A 14,750-nucleotide genomic window follows, 5' to 3' on the forward strand; every position below is an offset into this window, starting at 1 on the left:
GTGTACGGCCGAAAAGTAGAATGATTATTGTTTCACTGGAAAAAACTTCAATCTTACACTGATGAAAAAAACTAAGCAAAAACAGACCACTATGTCATCTAAGGTAACATTTATTACTCATCATGAGGTGATGCTGTTCTTGAGAGAAGTACATGCCTCAAGCAACCGCGTGCTTCCACGATCCACCCCAGCATTCATAGTTCTGAAATCGATGTGTGAGGTCACTCCAGTGATACGCCTAAAAGGCAGCCCGAGGGAAACTTAGTGAGATCACTGGCCTAAACTAGAGCCTTACAAAGGAGCAAAGCTGTGGCCCGCCAGGCAAGAATAGCCCTTACCGACGCATGACACATTCCCTCGTACAGTCGTCAGATAACAGCCCAATGCACGAAAAGATGTGGGTTAGAAAGAGAGGAATGTGAATGGCATGTAAGAAGCAAATGATGATCAAATCATTTTGATATGAGTGGATTAAACCAAACTAAATATGCAAGTTGTTAGGCCGCTTGACATTTTTAGTATTATGAAGATGTTGTTGTAGAACAGGCGATTATATAAACAAGTATGGGTAATAGAGGTTTGTTGAAAAACATTTCCGTGATGAATATCGCTTCAATCTGCTAGTGATTCGTATCGATTCACTAAAAAAAAAGTAAATAAGGCGGAAGTCAACTGCAAGAGCGGTGCAGCGCCCGGACCTTTTACGTGCAAACACAGCAGAACACATAGAAGCAATAGAGAAATAAATTCAGCACTGTATGACTAAACTGCAAGATCAACTAAATATTTGTTTAGGATGGTCTTTCCCTGCATCTGCTCTGTGCAGTGGGTGAGTGGCAGGGAGAAACCACGCATTTAATTTACTTACAATATACCGCAGCTGACTAGTAAATGCAAAATAGCGTTTCCCAAAACCTGTCAGTTAGACTTAAGAACATGAACATACTTCTGTAAATATGCACAGTTGGTTAGCCAGACGGACACGCTGGGTGCTCTGCAAGGGCCTACAACACTAACATTGGTCAAATAACCGCTCTCTTAATGTATGTGTATCATGATTTTGTCATAAGATGTGGCAATACCTGATGAGTCATGGTGATTCAGGTTTAATTACTATTATGTATAGAATACGTCAGTGAGAATGGCTTTAGTGGGCACTCAGTAAAAAGTAGCTAGCCAAAATACCAACACTAGTCTAACGTGACGCGATGACACCTTAAATATGCAAATTAGAACATCAAAAATCCATTCTGAATCGAATCGTGAGGGACCAAACGATTCCCACCCCAATGGGGTAACACTTTAAAATAATATATATAGTTCATACCAAAATGAAAATCCTGTCATCATGAACGGTGCTCTTGTCATTTCATAACCTCTGACTTTCTTTCTACCACAGAACCCAGATGAAGAATGCTGTTAACTGGAACCCATTCACTTGCATTGGTTTTTTGTCTATAGAAGTGAATGGGTGAATGAAAGAATTTTCATTTTCAGGTGAACTGTCCCTTTAACATTAGTTTATGCATTAGCTAACATAAACAAACAACACTTCTCCAGCATTTATTCATCTCAAAAAGTTCAAGTTATAACCATGAGTTAATGCACAATAAACATAAACAGCTATTTGTTTAACTAACATTAACAAATATTAAAAATGCAGAAGAACTATATTGCTCATTGTTAGTTCATGCATTTGCTGATGTTAGCAAACACAACTTTAAACCATAAAGTGTTACCGGACCATGTAACATAACAGTTCAATCTATGCATGCATTGCCTCCATGTAAATTATTAAAACCTCTTCCCTAGTTACCGTTAGAGGTTCAACGTAAACATTTGTAGTAATTTTCCGAGTACCTGCTTACTGAATATTAATTATTTAAATAAGTTATACACAGAACAAAACTGCAGCATTGGCTCAACCAATGGCGTGAGCCTGAGGAGACACTATCTGACTGAACAACCAATGACAGATGTGGAAATCTTCTAAAAAACTCATTCTGTGTACTATACTATATTTGGTACATCATCACATACATAAACATATGACTACATTTCAACCTGTCAAGCTAGTTTTAACGTCTACGTTTAATTCAATTTACTCTTCAGCACAGTTCAAGTCATCTGCCCAAAATCTCAAGAAAGCAGCTGTACTAGTGTATTTAAAAAGTGTGTGAATCTGTGTTATATTATAATCAAACTACCAAACAAGAATAAGAATTCCCTCTTTGTCATTACAGAGATCCAAAAATCATGTCATTCAAAACCAGTATGGACTCTTTTCCTTTTTGTAAACACAACAGAAGAGAAAATGCCTCCGTGCTTTCGCATGTCATACATTGTAAGTTGCCGTTTGGTTACAAGTATTCTTCAATACATCTTCTTTTGTGTTCTGTAAAAGAAAGTCATACAGGTTTGGAATGACACAAGGGGGAGTAAATGATGAAAATTGGATGAACTATCCCTTTTAGGCTTATTCACAGGGAGTGAACATAAGTTTAAGGTTATAAAGTTCAAGGCAGTCTAATTCCCACTAGCTGTTTCCATCTTGCTTCCTCTTTTTGTTAATCAAGGTCCTTTTTACGCCAACTTGCAAAACTGATCCAAAAATATGCATGATGCTCATTGCAATTCACAGGTGTCCAGCAAAAATGTTTACAAGAAAGCTTGGTCTCTTTGCTGACACTGCGCCCGTACAATCTGATGCACAACAAGCGAAACATCACACCACACATATAATAATAAATGACTGAATCAAGGTTGCGTAGCTAGAACTGTAGCTTTTCCAAATATCTTCATTTTAACACAACAAGTCTGGCAGAAGTGTTGTTTATTTACATTTCAACTAAAATGTCGTCACCAAACTGTGGCTCATACAATTCTACACGTTTTCTGACTCTACTGAGACATCTTTAAACATTCCCAACGCACCTAGTAGTACTCTTCCGTTTTGTAATTTAAAGTTCAAGACTCAAAAGTGCTATAACAAACAACCATACAGCTTGGAGCTATCAGATGACTACTTTGGATAATCTCTGTAATGTGATATCCGCATTAAGACTTGAATATTAATGACATGACTCTGCATTAGTACAGCACTAAGCCATTAGTGAATACACCTTACTCATTTCGTCCGGTTATGAGTAAACATCGATAATTCAAAGACTTCTGGACTAACCTGACTTAGACCTACATTCATTTGAGTGTTTAAAGCAATGTATGTGCAGGCAGGTAATGCTAAAGAACACTGGTCTATTAAAACACAGCACTGCTTGAATCAGCAGACTGTGAAGACAGCTATTACACATATGGTCGAGAACAGCTGGCTGCTCACAGCCCTGAGCAAGACTCTGATGCTCGGTGGAAATCTCTGTCACCTACCCGATTTAAAGAGCAGCAGAACAGCGTTTCAGCTGTGCGGACTGAACGCAGACACTAAAAATACTCTGGGCGCTGTGGGAGAAAAACAGCTGAATGAACGGACCTTATGGGTTTAATAATAGCGTGTGAAGCAAAATGGCTAAATCGACCAAACTCACAGGCACGTTCAAATGCTCATTTAACTTCAAAACATTGAAGAGCATTTAAGAAGTTAAACAGCACTCTGGTTGAGCTAAACTGAATGATAAACAAATGAACGAATGATGTTAGGGGATGTATCCGTGTAAGAGGCTGTATCTATAAGTGAACACGTGTCCGAAGAAATTGGTTAAAAAACAATGCTTTCATAAATATGCTTTTGTTCCTGGTTTCTACATACAGTAACTGTATTACAACCATTGAACGTTTAAAAGAGTAGTTAACCCTAAATATGAAACGTATCACCATTTTGAGCTTCGTGTAAAAGAACAGCATTTTCATGGCTTACTCTCACGTAAGTCAAAACATGTATATGACTCTTTCTTCCGTAGAAAACACAAAAGGAGATATTTTGAGAGCGGTCTCGGGGCTTTTGTGTCCATACAATGGAAGTCAAGGGGGGCCTGTGTTGTTCGGTTACCGATATTCTTTTAAAATACCTTCTTTTGTATTCTGTTGATTCTGAAGAAAGAAGTCATACAGGTTAAGAATGACATGAGGGCGAGTTAAGGATGAAAGAATTTTCATTTTTGAGTGAACCATCTCTTTTTAACACACAATTATTTTAAAAAAAACCACACAACTTTTATGCTGGTGGCTACAGAGATTCAATGAGTCATGACTCTGAAGATGGTGCTACAATGACCTACAAACCCTGAGCTAACCCGCAGAACCCAAATCAGCTCTGTTCCTGATGTGAGCGTTTAGGACATCACTCCGAACAGCGTTGCCTAGAAGGACTGGCAAACTGACAAGAAGAGTTTCACATCAACTAGGGCCAGACACGGTCACAAAGTAGCATTGAACTACAACCAATTAGCTAACATTAGCCACATCTCCCAACCACACACAGATGCCAATATAAATGTAAGTACGGCACTGATAATGGAGCTAAACTAGCGATTATTTTTGACTTTTAGTTACAAAGCAGTAGTTGAACAACTGAAACATGGAATGCGGAGCAGATAAACAAGACCAAACCCTTTTCAGAGAAAACCTGGATTGGTATGTGGGAGAGCACAAGCTGACTGCTTTTGAATTATGACAGTGCCTAAAGTGCAAAGTGGGAGTCACTTTTAAACGTGTGTCACTGGACAAGTTTGTACACTGGTGGTAAAAACACCTGATTCCTCCAAAGGTTAGAGTCACAGTGTTTACATAACGCAACCTCATGCCACAGGCCTTCCGGCTCCTTTCCCCATTCACTTAAGCCGGAGAGATTTTCAAGTACAAGACCTACATTATTACTGCACTTAAATACTTAGCTGTCAAAATCAACTACTGTCAAAACTTGCCACCCAAAACGCCATGGAGCTCAATACTAAGGAACACACATACAGATACACATCTATAGCTCGGATGGAATGTTAGCTGCTTGACAAAACGTAAATGCATTCATGAAAAATACAGGAAAACTACCACTTTTCAACATGCATTGTGTCTAGAGGGCTTTTCACAGCTTCATGTTTGTATCTCTCAATCCCTGAGATTGTGAGTTTTATTCACCTATGAAAGTCGTATTGTAGTCTCCCATTCCACAACACTGTCCTAGTAGCTAAACCGAGATGCTAACTGTAAAGCATCGAGACGACCGCACTACGTTGTAAAATAACCAAGCCTGTGTCAAATAAATAAACATTCACGTTTTTCTACAAAACAATGTTATAAAGTAAAATACGCGCAAAACTAAATCAACTGCATTAACGTTAGCTGTGAAACTAGCTAAAAGCTTCGCTTGTAACGAAGAAGGTCGACCATCTATAAACGTTACACGTATAACTTGTGCTTTTAGACAATCGTCACTTCTGTGTGTTGTGTACTTGATGTGACAAAATGTAAATAATAAACAAATACAGTACATTACAGTGGGGTGTTAAAGCGAGTGTGCTAATAGGCTGAATCGAGACCCATACGGACGCCATATTGACCAAAGCAAAATGGCAGAACAAGAGAATAGTTGACTAAGTCTGCTGGCTTTCATTGACAGATGCTTTCTCGTGGCACGATAAACACTAAACAACAACACGTCAACAACTATCAAATCCGGTTCTGTGTTCTTGGGTAAGATCATACCGAATCCATCGTGCCCGCTGTCGGTGAATATCGTTGGTCAACCGATGTCATGTTAGCTTAGCTTAGCCCATCCAGACATGCTAAACCGATGTACTTTACAAGGGCCCCGTCGCGTACAACGTAAACAGTTTATTTAATTGTAATGGTCATTTCCAAGTTAGTTTAGTGTGGACGGTGGCGACATAGAAAGGAAAGCGTTGAGCAAGCGTTAACTTAGTCGCGTCGCTAGCAGTGCGGAATGGGGCGGACAGGAAGCTCACAGGATCTTAGGTATTTATTAGTAAACCATGGACACTATTTAGATAACTACAACACATTTGTTTGCTTTTATTGCACCGACATGTGGTTTCTGACATGTCATGGACTTCAAATTAACGTGTTTCTGCATATCTACGGGTCTGTACCTGAAGTTCGGCCCTTTCCACTTCCCAATGCGCTCTCTCCATCTCGAAACGGGCCCATTCGTGCTGGATATAGTGTAAAATCCCCGGGATAGTGTACTGCTGGGGCCTGGGCATCTCGTCTTGCTGTTGATGGACCATCGGGGCCCCTCCTGAGCTGCCCATCAGGGGATTCATGCCGTTGTTGCCCTGCTGCGGCGCGGGCTGCTGCTGCTGCTGCTGTCGCTGGGCGGCCATTCCTCCTCCTCCGCCGGGCTGTTCATCCATATTTAAAAATAGGAAAGTCCTGCTAGAAGTCACCGATTGTTTCCCCTTAACCCTCCCTTATTCACCGTTCGCGTAGCGATACGATGTCGCCCTGCCCCCCACGAAGTAGGCTGGCACCTGAGCGGGGTGGTACGGTGTTTTGGGTTTCGTGTCAGCGCACGGATTTACCGGCCGCCATTAGTTCGATCCCTGGATGTGAGTCTCCTTACTGCGGGGGTGAGTGAGGGAGGACTGGCGCGCACTGCATGATGGGACACGTTCACCCAACCCTGCCTCATCCGAATACAGGACCGACGGGAAGACACATGCGTGCATGTGTGGCGAATAAATCGGAGATTATTTCTTAAAATGACTTTAGTATAAATGAATTTAGACAGAAATGTATGTAGTCATAAAAAGGCCATAATAATTTTTTTGCCTTGAATTTATTTCATATATACAAACATGCATTTAATGTACATTTTATTTGCATATTTAGTTTATAGTATTCTACGTATTTGTATAGTATTCTTTCTAGTTTCTGAACATGATAATATAATTAGGCATTACGAATAAGTATTCATATGGCATATACAGAATTAATAATTTATAATAATATACTGAATAATGACATTTAAAAGTCCTGCAAACTAAAATGGTATGTTGGTAAAACACCAAACCCATAGCAATTTTATTTATTCATTTATGTTGTTTTGCATGTTTTTAATGTAGTGTTTTGTATTTTATATTTAATTTTTTTTTTGTTGAAACCTCAAAGGAAATTCATGAATTCAGTTGTCTAATGACTTGAGTATTTTTCTTTTCAGTGGAGAACATTCTTCTGGTTCACTATGATCAAGTTCCTTCTGATGGTCAATAGACAGGGCCAGACACGCCTGTCTAAGTATTATGAACCAGTAGACATTGGGAAGAGAGTAGCTCTCGAAGCTGATGTGGTCAGGGGATGTCTCTGCCGGAGGAAGGAAGAGGTCAGTTTCCTATTGGCTTTCAGTTTAATGGTTAACCACACAACTCTATTGCACTAGTCTGGTATATGGGGTGTGATACAGTCTAAACAAGACTGATACTTTAATGGTTATACATGTACTGTTGATCGCACTGGGAATTTAGTTTTTAAATATAGCAACATCAAACAGTAAAATTACTCTACATTTCGTATTTCTGTTGTTTTTGTTTCCTCAGTGTTCATTTGTGGAGTATAAAGACTACAAGCTTGTATATCGTCAGTATGCAGCTCTTTTTATTGTTGTTGGGATCACGGAAAATGAGGTTAGTTATTCATGTGACATGTGACGACTGATAAATAGGCGACAGAATTGTTTTGTGATTATTAAAAGTATTTGGTTCAAATGCTACAATTAGATGAAAACTCTTTTGTTCCTATTACACAGAATGAACTCTCCATTTATGAGCTCATGCACAACTTTGTTGAAGTGTTAGACAAGTACTTCAGTCGTGTGGTGAGTATTGGCAGTTACAGCAACTTTCATGAGAAAAGATATCAGGTATTTTTATATTAAATGTACTGATATTATCTTAACTCTTCTCTTGACAGAGTGAACTTGACGTATCCTTTACAAGAGAAATGACACATTAAACTGACTGCTGACGTTGTTATCAGTTTTATTTACAACAAAGTTTGTTTGATCTCTCATAGGAATTGTGGCATTAGTTTATACAATCATTCGTTTTTAATTCCTTAACGCAAACTCAGATAATGTTTAATTTAGATAAAGTGCACATCATACTTGATGAAATGATCCTGAATGGACACATTGTGGAGACAAATAAGAACCGAATACTGGCACCGCTTCTCGCCCTGGACAAGATGGCTGAAAACTGATACAATTACATTTGTATCATTTTGTACATTTGTACATTGTTTAGCAAGAAGAATTCACACTAAACTAACTAAATCAAGTATTTGCATTATTCCATTTTATCTTTGATGTTCTTTAATAAATGCATTGCATAAATCTTCCACTTAAAATTATTCACCCTCATGTTGTTTAAAAATTGTATACGATTCAAAAACACAAAAGGTGATATTTTGAGAAAGGTCTTGGTGGTTTTGCATCCATACAATAGTCAATGGGGGTCAGTGTCGTTTTGGTTACAAACATTCTTCAAAATATATTTTATGTTCAAATCATACAGGTTTGCAATGAGACGAGGGTAAACTATTTATTTTGGGTTATCTTATGTCAAGAAAATACATTGATCTACAGATAACTGACAACACATATGCAATAACAATTTGAACATTTTGAGAACTGAAATCTTCCACTTTTGAGTGCTTGCTAAACAAAAATGCACAAAACCAGACAAAAAAATAAGACATGACACGGTTTATACTTTGCAAACATTTTAATGATTATTTTTGGAGCATACACATTTGAAAATATTTGTTTACTTCAACCTGCAACTTGAGTTAAATAAATGTTTATAATATACAAAGAAAATACAAGGGAAAGCACAGCTTACTTTTTGCTTAGTTTTTTTTAAATGTGCCTTGCACAAACAACCAGTTTTTCTGTATCTCTTGCTTTATTGTAAAATTACACAAATGCACTCGGGGACTTCAATCCTTAAGCAGGGCAAGAAACGGTTGAGAACATACTCACACAGTAACGGAAGCAAAACGGAAAAAATACCCAGAAACAAAAGCATGTGCATGATTGAATGCAGACAGATCAAGTAAAACAAATGGAAGAAAAAATTCCTAATATTTCAACAACGCAGGCACTAGTAAAACTTAAAACCTGTTAAGGAAATGCCCAAACACTCTAGAAGTTAGCTCTATAGAAGCAGGTGTGCTTATGTCCCCCTCGTGCAGAGAGACCGTGGTCTGATGCTGGAGATGGTGCTGTCTGGATCAGAAAAAGGTGATTTATGCCTAAATTTACACTGAACCTGGAGAATGATAGTAAACACAGTTGAATGAGGTGAGACTACCCTGGCTGCCAGCGGCTCAAGCCCTTAAAGCAGTGCAGTGACCTAGGAAAGGCCTTGTAGAGCAGTCAAGTGAAAAAGGAGAGGTCAAGGCCCTAGTTTGTTTCAGCTAGTGGAGCTGCGATGGAGCAATTATTCCTGTTATTTTGGGTACATGTGGGGTGCTTGGGCGATAAGGGGGATGGCATTTCATCAGAGCACAGCTTTTATTTTCTGCAACAAAACACAACAGGCGTCACCGGTATGGGAGTTGGTCAAAAATGTGGGGAGAGCATGCTCAGTTGAGGTGGAAGCCCTTTTCCATCGTGGCAGCGAGGAGGCGATCTCTCATGATCTCTTCGGAGGAATACTCTGGCAACTTTAAGTAGTGCACACATGTGTTAACAGAAGGATAGCTGGCATCTGTTGCATCAACCTAGAGGACAAATAGAAGTTTTAATAGTAAAAAAATTTTTTTAAACAGAACAGCTGGATTTTGCAGATTAAAAAGAAATTGAAGGGAAAAAATACCTTTCGGACTATTGTGAGACGTGGGTGCAGGTTGGCTAGTCCACCAGGGGGCAAAGTTGAGCAGCCTGTAGTGAATTGAAGGAAGGCTTTCCTCTCATCCGATGACATTCCACACAGCACTTGCACAAAGCGCAGGAAACCAGGACTGCAATCAAACCAGTGAGAAAAGTATTTAAACATTTTTCCATTATTGTAATGTTAAAGGTCCAGTGTTTAATATTTTGGAGGATCTATTGACAGAAATGCAATTTGCAATTTCATTCCCTGGACCTTTAAGCACTGATCTTAATATTAAAATACACTTCTGTTTGTTGTACTTGAACCAAAAGAAACCTTTACCTGTCCAAAAGTAACCAACTTGCATAGAAATGATTTAGAAGAAATATAACCAGCGTGTATATCTATCTACCTGTCACGTGTGTAGCCCAGTTTGGGTTCTGTGTAGTTAACAATATCCTCAGCAGTCCAGGATGGAGACTGGTTGCCACAAAGGATCATCTGCACTTCTTTATGACTAAATGAACTAAGCTTCTCCATAGGGAACACTCTGTTAAAGCCCTCTGTACACACAAAAATAATCATATTAGAACAATATGGTACAAACAGTACTGAATAATAAATTGGGTTCAATTACAGTGCAATTCACACAGGAGGTCTGCTAAAGTCATCTTACCTCTGAAGGCCTCCATTTGTTTCTGGATTCCAGTGTGCATGCAGAAATCAAACATGAGCTCTACATACTCCTCCGCATTGTCCATAGTGACCATCTGAGGACAGAAATGCAAATGTATTAACATTCACACCCACTGCTCCACACTGGGCTCTATACGATCTTTGTATAACGTTTTATTTATTTTCAAAGAGATTACAATATACTAAACAGAGTACACATGCAGTATTAGTTAATATCAACCTACCTCATCCTCTCCATTGGGCTTCAGGTCCACTGTTGAGAAGCCATGTACTTTGGACGATGGGCAGAACTGGAAATTTAATCTAATAAAACAAAAACAGATTAATGATAACAACGAGATCAGCAACAAACATGAATGGAACACATTACTATAAGTAATGTGCATGAAATATTGCTCCAATTTTCTACATTAATATTCAAAGCAATGTTTGTAATCTCACCCTAGATCTTCTACACTAAGTGGTGGGCCAGAACCCATAGGGTTCTTCAACACGAGATCTTGTAGCCGTGTGTTCTTTTCATCTTCAGACAGGCTTTTATTACTCACGATCTGCCTTCTCTTTACAGACAATGTCTTCAGCTCTTTTAGAAACTGTGCTCTATGGGGGTTAACCAGTTCAAAGTCCTCCCAGGTCAGGATGCCGTGATACCAAGCTGGTGGCTTAGGTTTAGGCGGGTCAAGAATAAACTCAGACTTTGAGTCCTCATCAAAGCTACCCACAGAATACGTGTCCTGTCCCTCCTCGGTGGAGGCCTCCGACTGAATTTCGGAGAAGTGGCAATCCGACTCTACACGGGTTTGGTAGAGGAGCTTACTCATGTTGCTTTTGATGTCGCCCATACAGAGCAACTTGAAGAAGGGTTGGGAGACGGGCAAGTCCACAAGCCGGTTATCCTGGATGCATTTGGCCAGAAAGACGCCAAGAAACAGGAAAAGCTTAGTGATGCGCTCAAGTTCATCGCTGTCTTTGGGAAAGGGAGCAGGGAAAAGGCCGCAGGAACGTTGAACATAGAAACCGGGTGGTTTTAAGCCACCCCCCAGATCCACCTGATAAAACAACAAAAGCAAAATTTTAAAAGGTGAAAAACTATTTATCCACACAGTTGGCAGAAAATGTCTCACCACTGCAGCTAAATAGCTAAACAGGTAAAGCTCTCACCTGACGTGACTCGTCATCTGGGAAGTCATCGTCACAAAGCCAAATGCCAAGTGAGGTCCTCTGGAACTCTGCAGCCACCAGCGCGTAAAACTCCAGGGTGGGACCAAGACCAGTGCCCTCCTCCCCTTGGAACTCAACCTGTGCGAGAAAATCATCAGCCATTAGTCTTCAGAACAGTTTAAGTATACAGATCAGTGTGTAATACAGACCAGTAGTCTTTACCTCTAGCACAGACTTTCTGTCAGCGTGGATCTGCATTACGCTCTCGGCCCACTCCATCATGCTCCCTCCACGAGGCACCTTGACACGTTCGTGTTTAAGCCTACCCACACGAAACTCCCCAGGATCGTCACGACGCACCGTGGTGGATGGCCGGGAACGCTCCATAGTGGCTTCTCTTCGGTTCTGGAGCCAGACTATAGCCCTGCAGAGGAAAAGAAAACAGACCCATCAATGCTAACCACTCATTAATCATTCGTGCTCTACAGATAACTGGAGAATGAACTCCAACAAAGCAGTGATTTAATTAAATGCTATGTGCACAGACCTGGAGGCTCCAAATGCAGTGCAGGTAAAGTAAAGCTGTCGTGTTTCAAAGGGGATGAGGAAAGGACACTTGCTTGTCAACTGCTCACACCAGTCCGGGAGAGCCCCACTAGCCAGGGCCAGTGGCTCCTGAAAGACAAAAAAAGCCACTGCCTTATTTAAATGCACACCTGGAATTTCAGTAATGTATTAGTACCTGACCTGGTAAGGAAATTTGTAATTATGAATTATTAGTCAAAACTTGAAATAAATTCTCAGAGCAAGAATTTGTTACTAGTACATTGAACCATGTTTACATTTGACTAATATTTTGATGTCAACAGGGGTTAAGTCTATGCACTAGTTTTCTAAATAACAGGGATGTGATAAGACTTTTTGAGAGACAACATACTTTGTGGGATTTTTTTTAATTTAAATGTACAAACCAGAAGAAATAATACCTAATTGATGGAGAAGAGATAGCTCTTTAAAGTTCACAAAGTAGCTATTTTAGTATAATTTTCATGTCCCCATTTATGAGGTATATGCACCATTATGGATGTGACAATGGAAAACTACGCTATAAAATTTTTTTTTATCCTAAGGTTGACATTTGCATTAAATTGCCCAATTACACGAAAACACACACCTCGATCTGCTGCAGGATTTTGGTTGTAATTTTTTTGCTGGTGAATTCTTCAGGTGATGCATTGAACTGTAGTTCTTCGACTTCTACACAAAAAACATGGAACACACACTTCAGTATAAATGCTGTACTAATGCGAAAAAATAACTGGTTTAAGATGTCAGAATATGCTTCCCACCTTCTTGTAGTGTGCGTCCAGACGAAGGTTCTCCTCCAATGGTGAAGAGTATGCGTAGGAGCTGCAGCACATCCTCCACGCTGCAGGCGCTCTGGCCTGAGCCCGCCTTTGCTTGAGCCTGCTCCCGCGCAGCGCTCAGGATGTCGCAGCTCTGCGTGGCTGACAGCGTCCCTGAGCTCAGGCCTGAAGATCTGCAGCCACGCTCGCAGAAGTCCTGTAAAATCACAGGCGTGCGGTCACACACACAAACTACAGCATCTTCCATTCCACTCCTTTATTCCATTAACAGTTACTGCACTATCATGAAAGGCTCGTACAACTACCGCATTCTTACTAAATAACATTTTGTATGGCCAAAGACGAGAAATTAACTCAAATCAAACCAAAAAGAGAACAAAGTCCACAATGACAGCTAAATACTTTTACAGTACGACATTATAGCCCACTGGGCAAATAATTTACAATAGGGCAGCAATAGTCTTACAGGTGTCTACACAAGTGACAGTCAAGCAAGAAGAAAAAAAACTTGATAAACAGAAGGAAAAATAAAGATGGTATATATATATAGATAGATATATGCACATCCAATGCTGTTCTATACCTTGTATGCAGCTATAAGCTGCGAACAATTTCTGTTTTTCCTAATACTTTTATTAGAGCCGGTTAATTTCCAGTGGCGCAGGAAAGTGGAGTCTGCATTCTTCTGCATGTAGGTTATCAAGTCATTCTTTGGTAATTCATCTGTGCCAAGGTACTGTTCCACATGCTCTACAGACCAGCAACCCTACAACAGGAAGAACCAAATGTTGGTCTTTCCTGATTGTAAAGTCTCACGCAATACACATGCATTACAGTAAATTTAACCCGCTGAGAGGCCCGTGCAAATGAACAAAAGATACCAGTGTCAGTAATTTCAGTCTCCTAGCTTTAAGGTTAGTGACGATTGACAGACAGAGTTTACTGAGGAGCATTTACACATTGGGGCCAGCCACAGAAAAATCACAGGCAAGATTTTAATGAGCTGAAGAGAGCGAATGAGAGGGAGGGAGAGAGAAGGCAGAGTAAAATATGTCATTACCATCTTTCCGCTCTCTCTTTCTTTGTCGGAGTCCTTCAATTCTCTGTACATTATTCTACAAAGCAAGAAAAACCCTTTGAGTAACAGAAAGAGACAACATTTTAAATCAGGGGACGTTTATAAAACCTGACAGACTCACGTGTATGTAGGCTCCCAGATGCGTCTAAGCTTGTCGGGTTTAATAGCACCATTGCACGAGAGCTGGAGAAGTTTTTGGACATAATAGAAGATGGTGGACTTGTAGTTTGTGAGAGGTAGCTCAACTTCTCGAGTAGTTCCCAGCCCTGCTACTTTCAGGATGAGAGCCAGACGGGGGGAAGGTGTGCACTCCACCTCCTCCTGTACCTCTGATCTAGGTGTACCTAAGGGGTCAGAACATTAAATACATGAGATCAGATACAAACAACAGGAAGGAGGATGAATTTTTTGAATTTTGACAAGCACCTGGTGGAGGGATCTCCAAGTCAGTAGTTTGCTGGACGTTAGTCCGGCCTGGTCTGGGGTCAAATGCAGGTACTAGAGCAGAAAACTGTCGCTTCAACACAAAGTCGTCGTCCCAGGTTCTGCGTCGACCCCCTTTGGTTTCGTACTCCTCTTCCTCCTGTCAAGTTGTCAACATTGAAAAAAAGTAGCAAAATTGCATGCAAAATGCAAATAAATTCACCTGATCATGCTACACGTGGA

The 14,750-nt window shown here is 40.1% G+C and overlaps 3 protein-coding genes across 14 annotated transcripts in view; 1 reads left to right on the forward strand and 2 right to left on the reverse strand.

Annotated features, from left to right (window-relative positions):
- strn3 (striatin, calmodulin binding protein 3) overlaps positions 1 to 6,624 on the reverse strand; it is a 24,348-nt gene extending 17,724 nt beyond the window's left edge. For both annotated transcript variants that reach the window (XM_079458001.1, XM_079458002.1), the window contains exon 1: positions 6,060 to 6,624. In XM_079458001.1, the coding sequence (XP_079314127.1) occupies positions 6,060 to 6,323 (264 nt within the window). In that variant the 5' untranslated portion in view covers positions 6,324 to 6,624. The remainder of the gene's footprint in view (positions 1 to 6,059) is intronic.
- ap4s1 (adaptor related protein complex 4 subunit sigma 1) lies at positions 5,485 to 8,777 on the forward strand. 2 transcript variants are annotated; one of them, XM_079458006.1, is made up of 5 exons: positions 5,485 to 5,643; positions 7,130 to 7,291; positions 7,506 to 7,592; positions 7,715 to 7,787; positions 8,038 to 8,777. In XM_079458006.1, the coding sequence occupies exons 2-5, from the start codon at positions 7,154 to 7,156 to the stop codon at positions 8,046 to 8,048; spliced, it is 309 nt and encodes a 102-aa protein (XP_079314132.1). In that variant the 5' UTR covers positions 5,485 to 5,643; positions 7,130 to 7,153; the 3' UTR covers positions 8,049 to 8,777. The 2 variants fall into 2 exon arrangements, with proteins under 2 accessions (XP_079314132.1, XP_079314131.1); XM_079458005.1 differs by having other exon boundaries at positions 5,503 to 5,643; positions 7,715 to 7,783; positions 7,879 to 8,308.
- Positions 8,675 to 14,750, reverse strand: part of hectd1 (HECT domain containing 1) — a 24,469-nt gene continuing 18,393 nt past the window's right edge. For 6 of the 10 annotated variants that reach the window (XM_079457996.1, XM_079457994.1, XM_079457993.1 and 3 more), the window contains exons 28-42: positions 14,511 to 14,667; positions 14,206 to 14,428; positions 14,067 to 14,121; positions 13,590 to 13,772; positions 12,989 to 13,202; positions 12,814 to 12,896; positions 12,187 to 12,314; positions 11,862 to 12,063; positions 11,640 to 11,777; positions 10,920 to 11,527; positions 10,703 to 10,781; positions 10,459 to 10,552; positions 10,195 to 10,345; positions 9,786 to 9,930; positions 8,675 to 9,690 (exon numbers count right to left, since the gene is read on the reverse strand). In XM_079457996.1, coding sequence (XP_079314122.1) covers positions 9,553 to 9,690; positions 9,786 to 9,930; positions 10,195 to 10,345; positions 10,459 to 10,552; positions 10,703 to 10,781; positions 10,920 to 11,527; positions 11,640 to 11,777; positions 11,862 to 12,063; positions 12,187 to 12,314; positions 12,814 to 12,896; positions 12,989 to 13,202; positions 13,590 to 13,772; positions 14,067 to 14,121; positions 14,206 to 14,428; positions 14,511 to 14,667 — 2,598 coding nt within the window. In that variant the 3' untranslated portion in view covers positions 8,675 to 9,552. The remainder of the gene's footprint in view (positions 9,691 to 9,785; positions 9,931 to 10,194; positions 10,346 to 10,458; positions 10,553 to 10,702; positions 10,782 to 10,919; positions 11,528 to 11,639; positions 11,778 to 11,861; positions 12,064 to 12,186; positions 12,315 to 12,813; positions 12,897 to 12,988; positions 13,203 to 13,589; positions 13,773 to 14,066; positions 14,122 to 14,205; positions 14,429 to 14,510; positions 14,668 to 14,750) is intronic. The other 4 variants (XM_079457991.1, XM_079457999.1, XM_079457998.1 and 1 more) reach the window with 1 other exon arrangement.

Source organism: Barbatula barbatula (genome assembly GCF_947034865.1).
Source record: "Barbatula barbatula genome assembly, chromosome: 6".
Lineage (NCBI taxonomy): Eukaryota > Metazoa > Chordata > Actinopteri > Cypriniformes > Nemacheilidae > Barbatula > Barbatula barbatula.

What these genes read in the sequence shown, in the direction of transcription:
- ap4s1 (XM_079458005.1), top strand. Translation starts at nt 7,154, where the DNA reads ATGATCAAGTTCCTTCTGATGGTCAATAGACAGGGCCAGACACGCCTG. An exon ending in TTGGGATCACGGAAAATGAG is followed by an intron (nt 7,593 to 7,714) that starts GTTAGTTATTCA and finishes CCTATTACACAG; the next exon opens with AATGAACTCTCCATTTATGA. An exon ending in ACAAGTACTTCAGTCGTGTG is followed by an intron (nt 7,784 to 7,878) that starts GTGAGTATTGGC and finishes TTCTCTTGACAG; the next exon opens with AGTGAACTTGACGTATCCTT.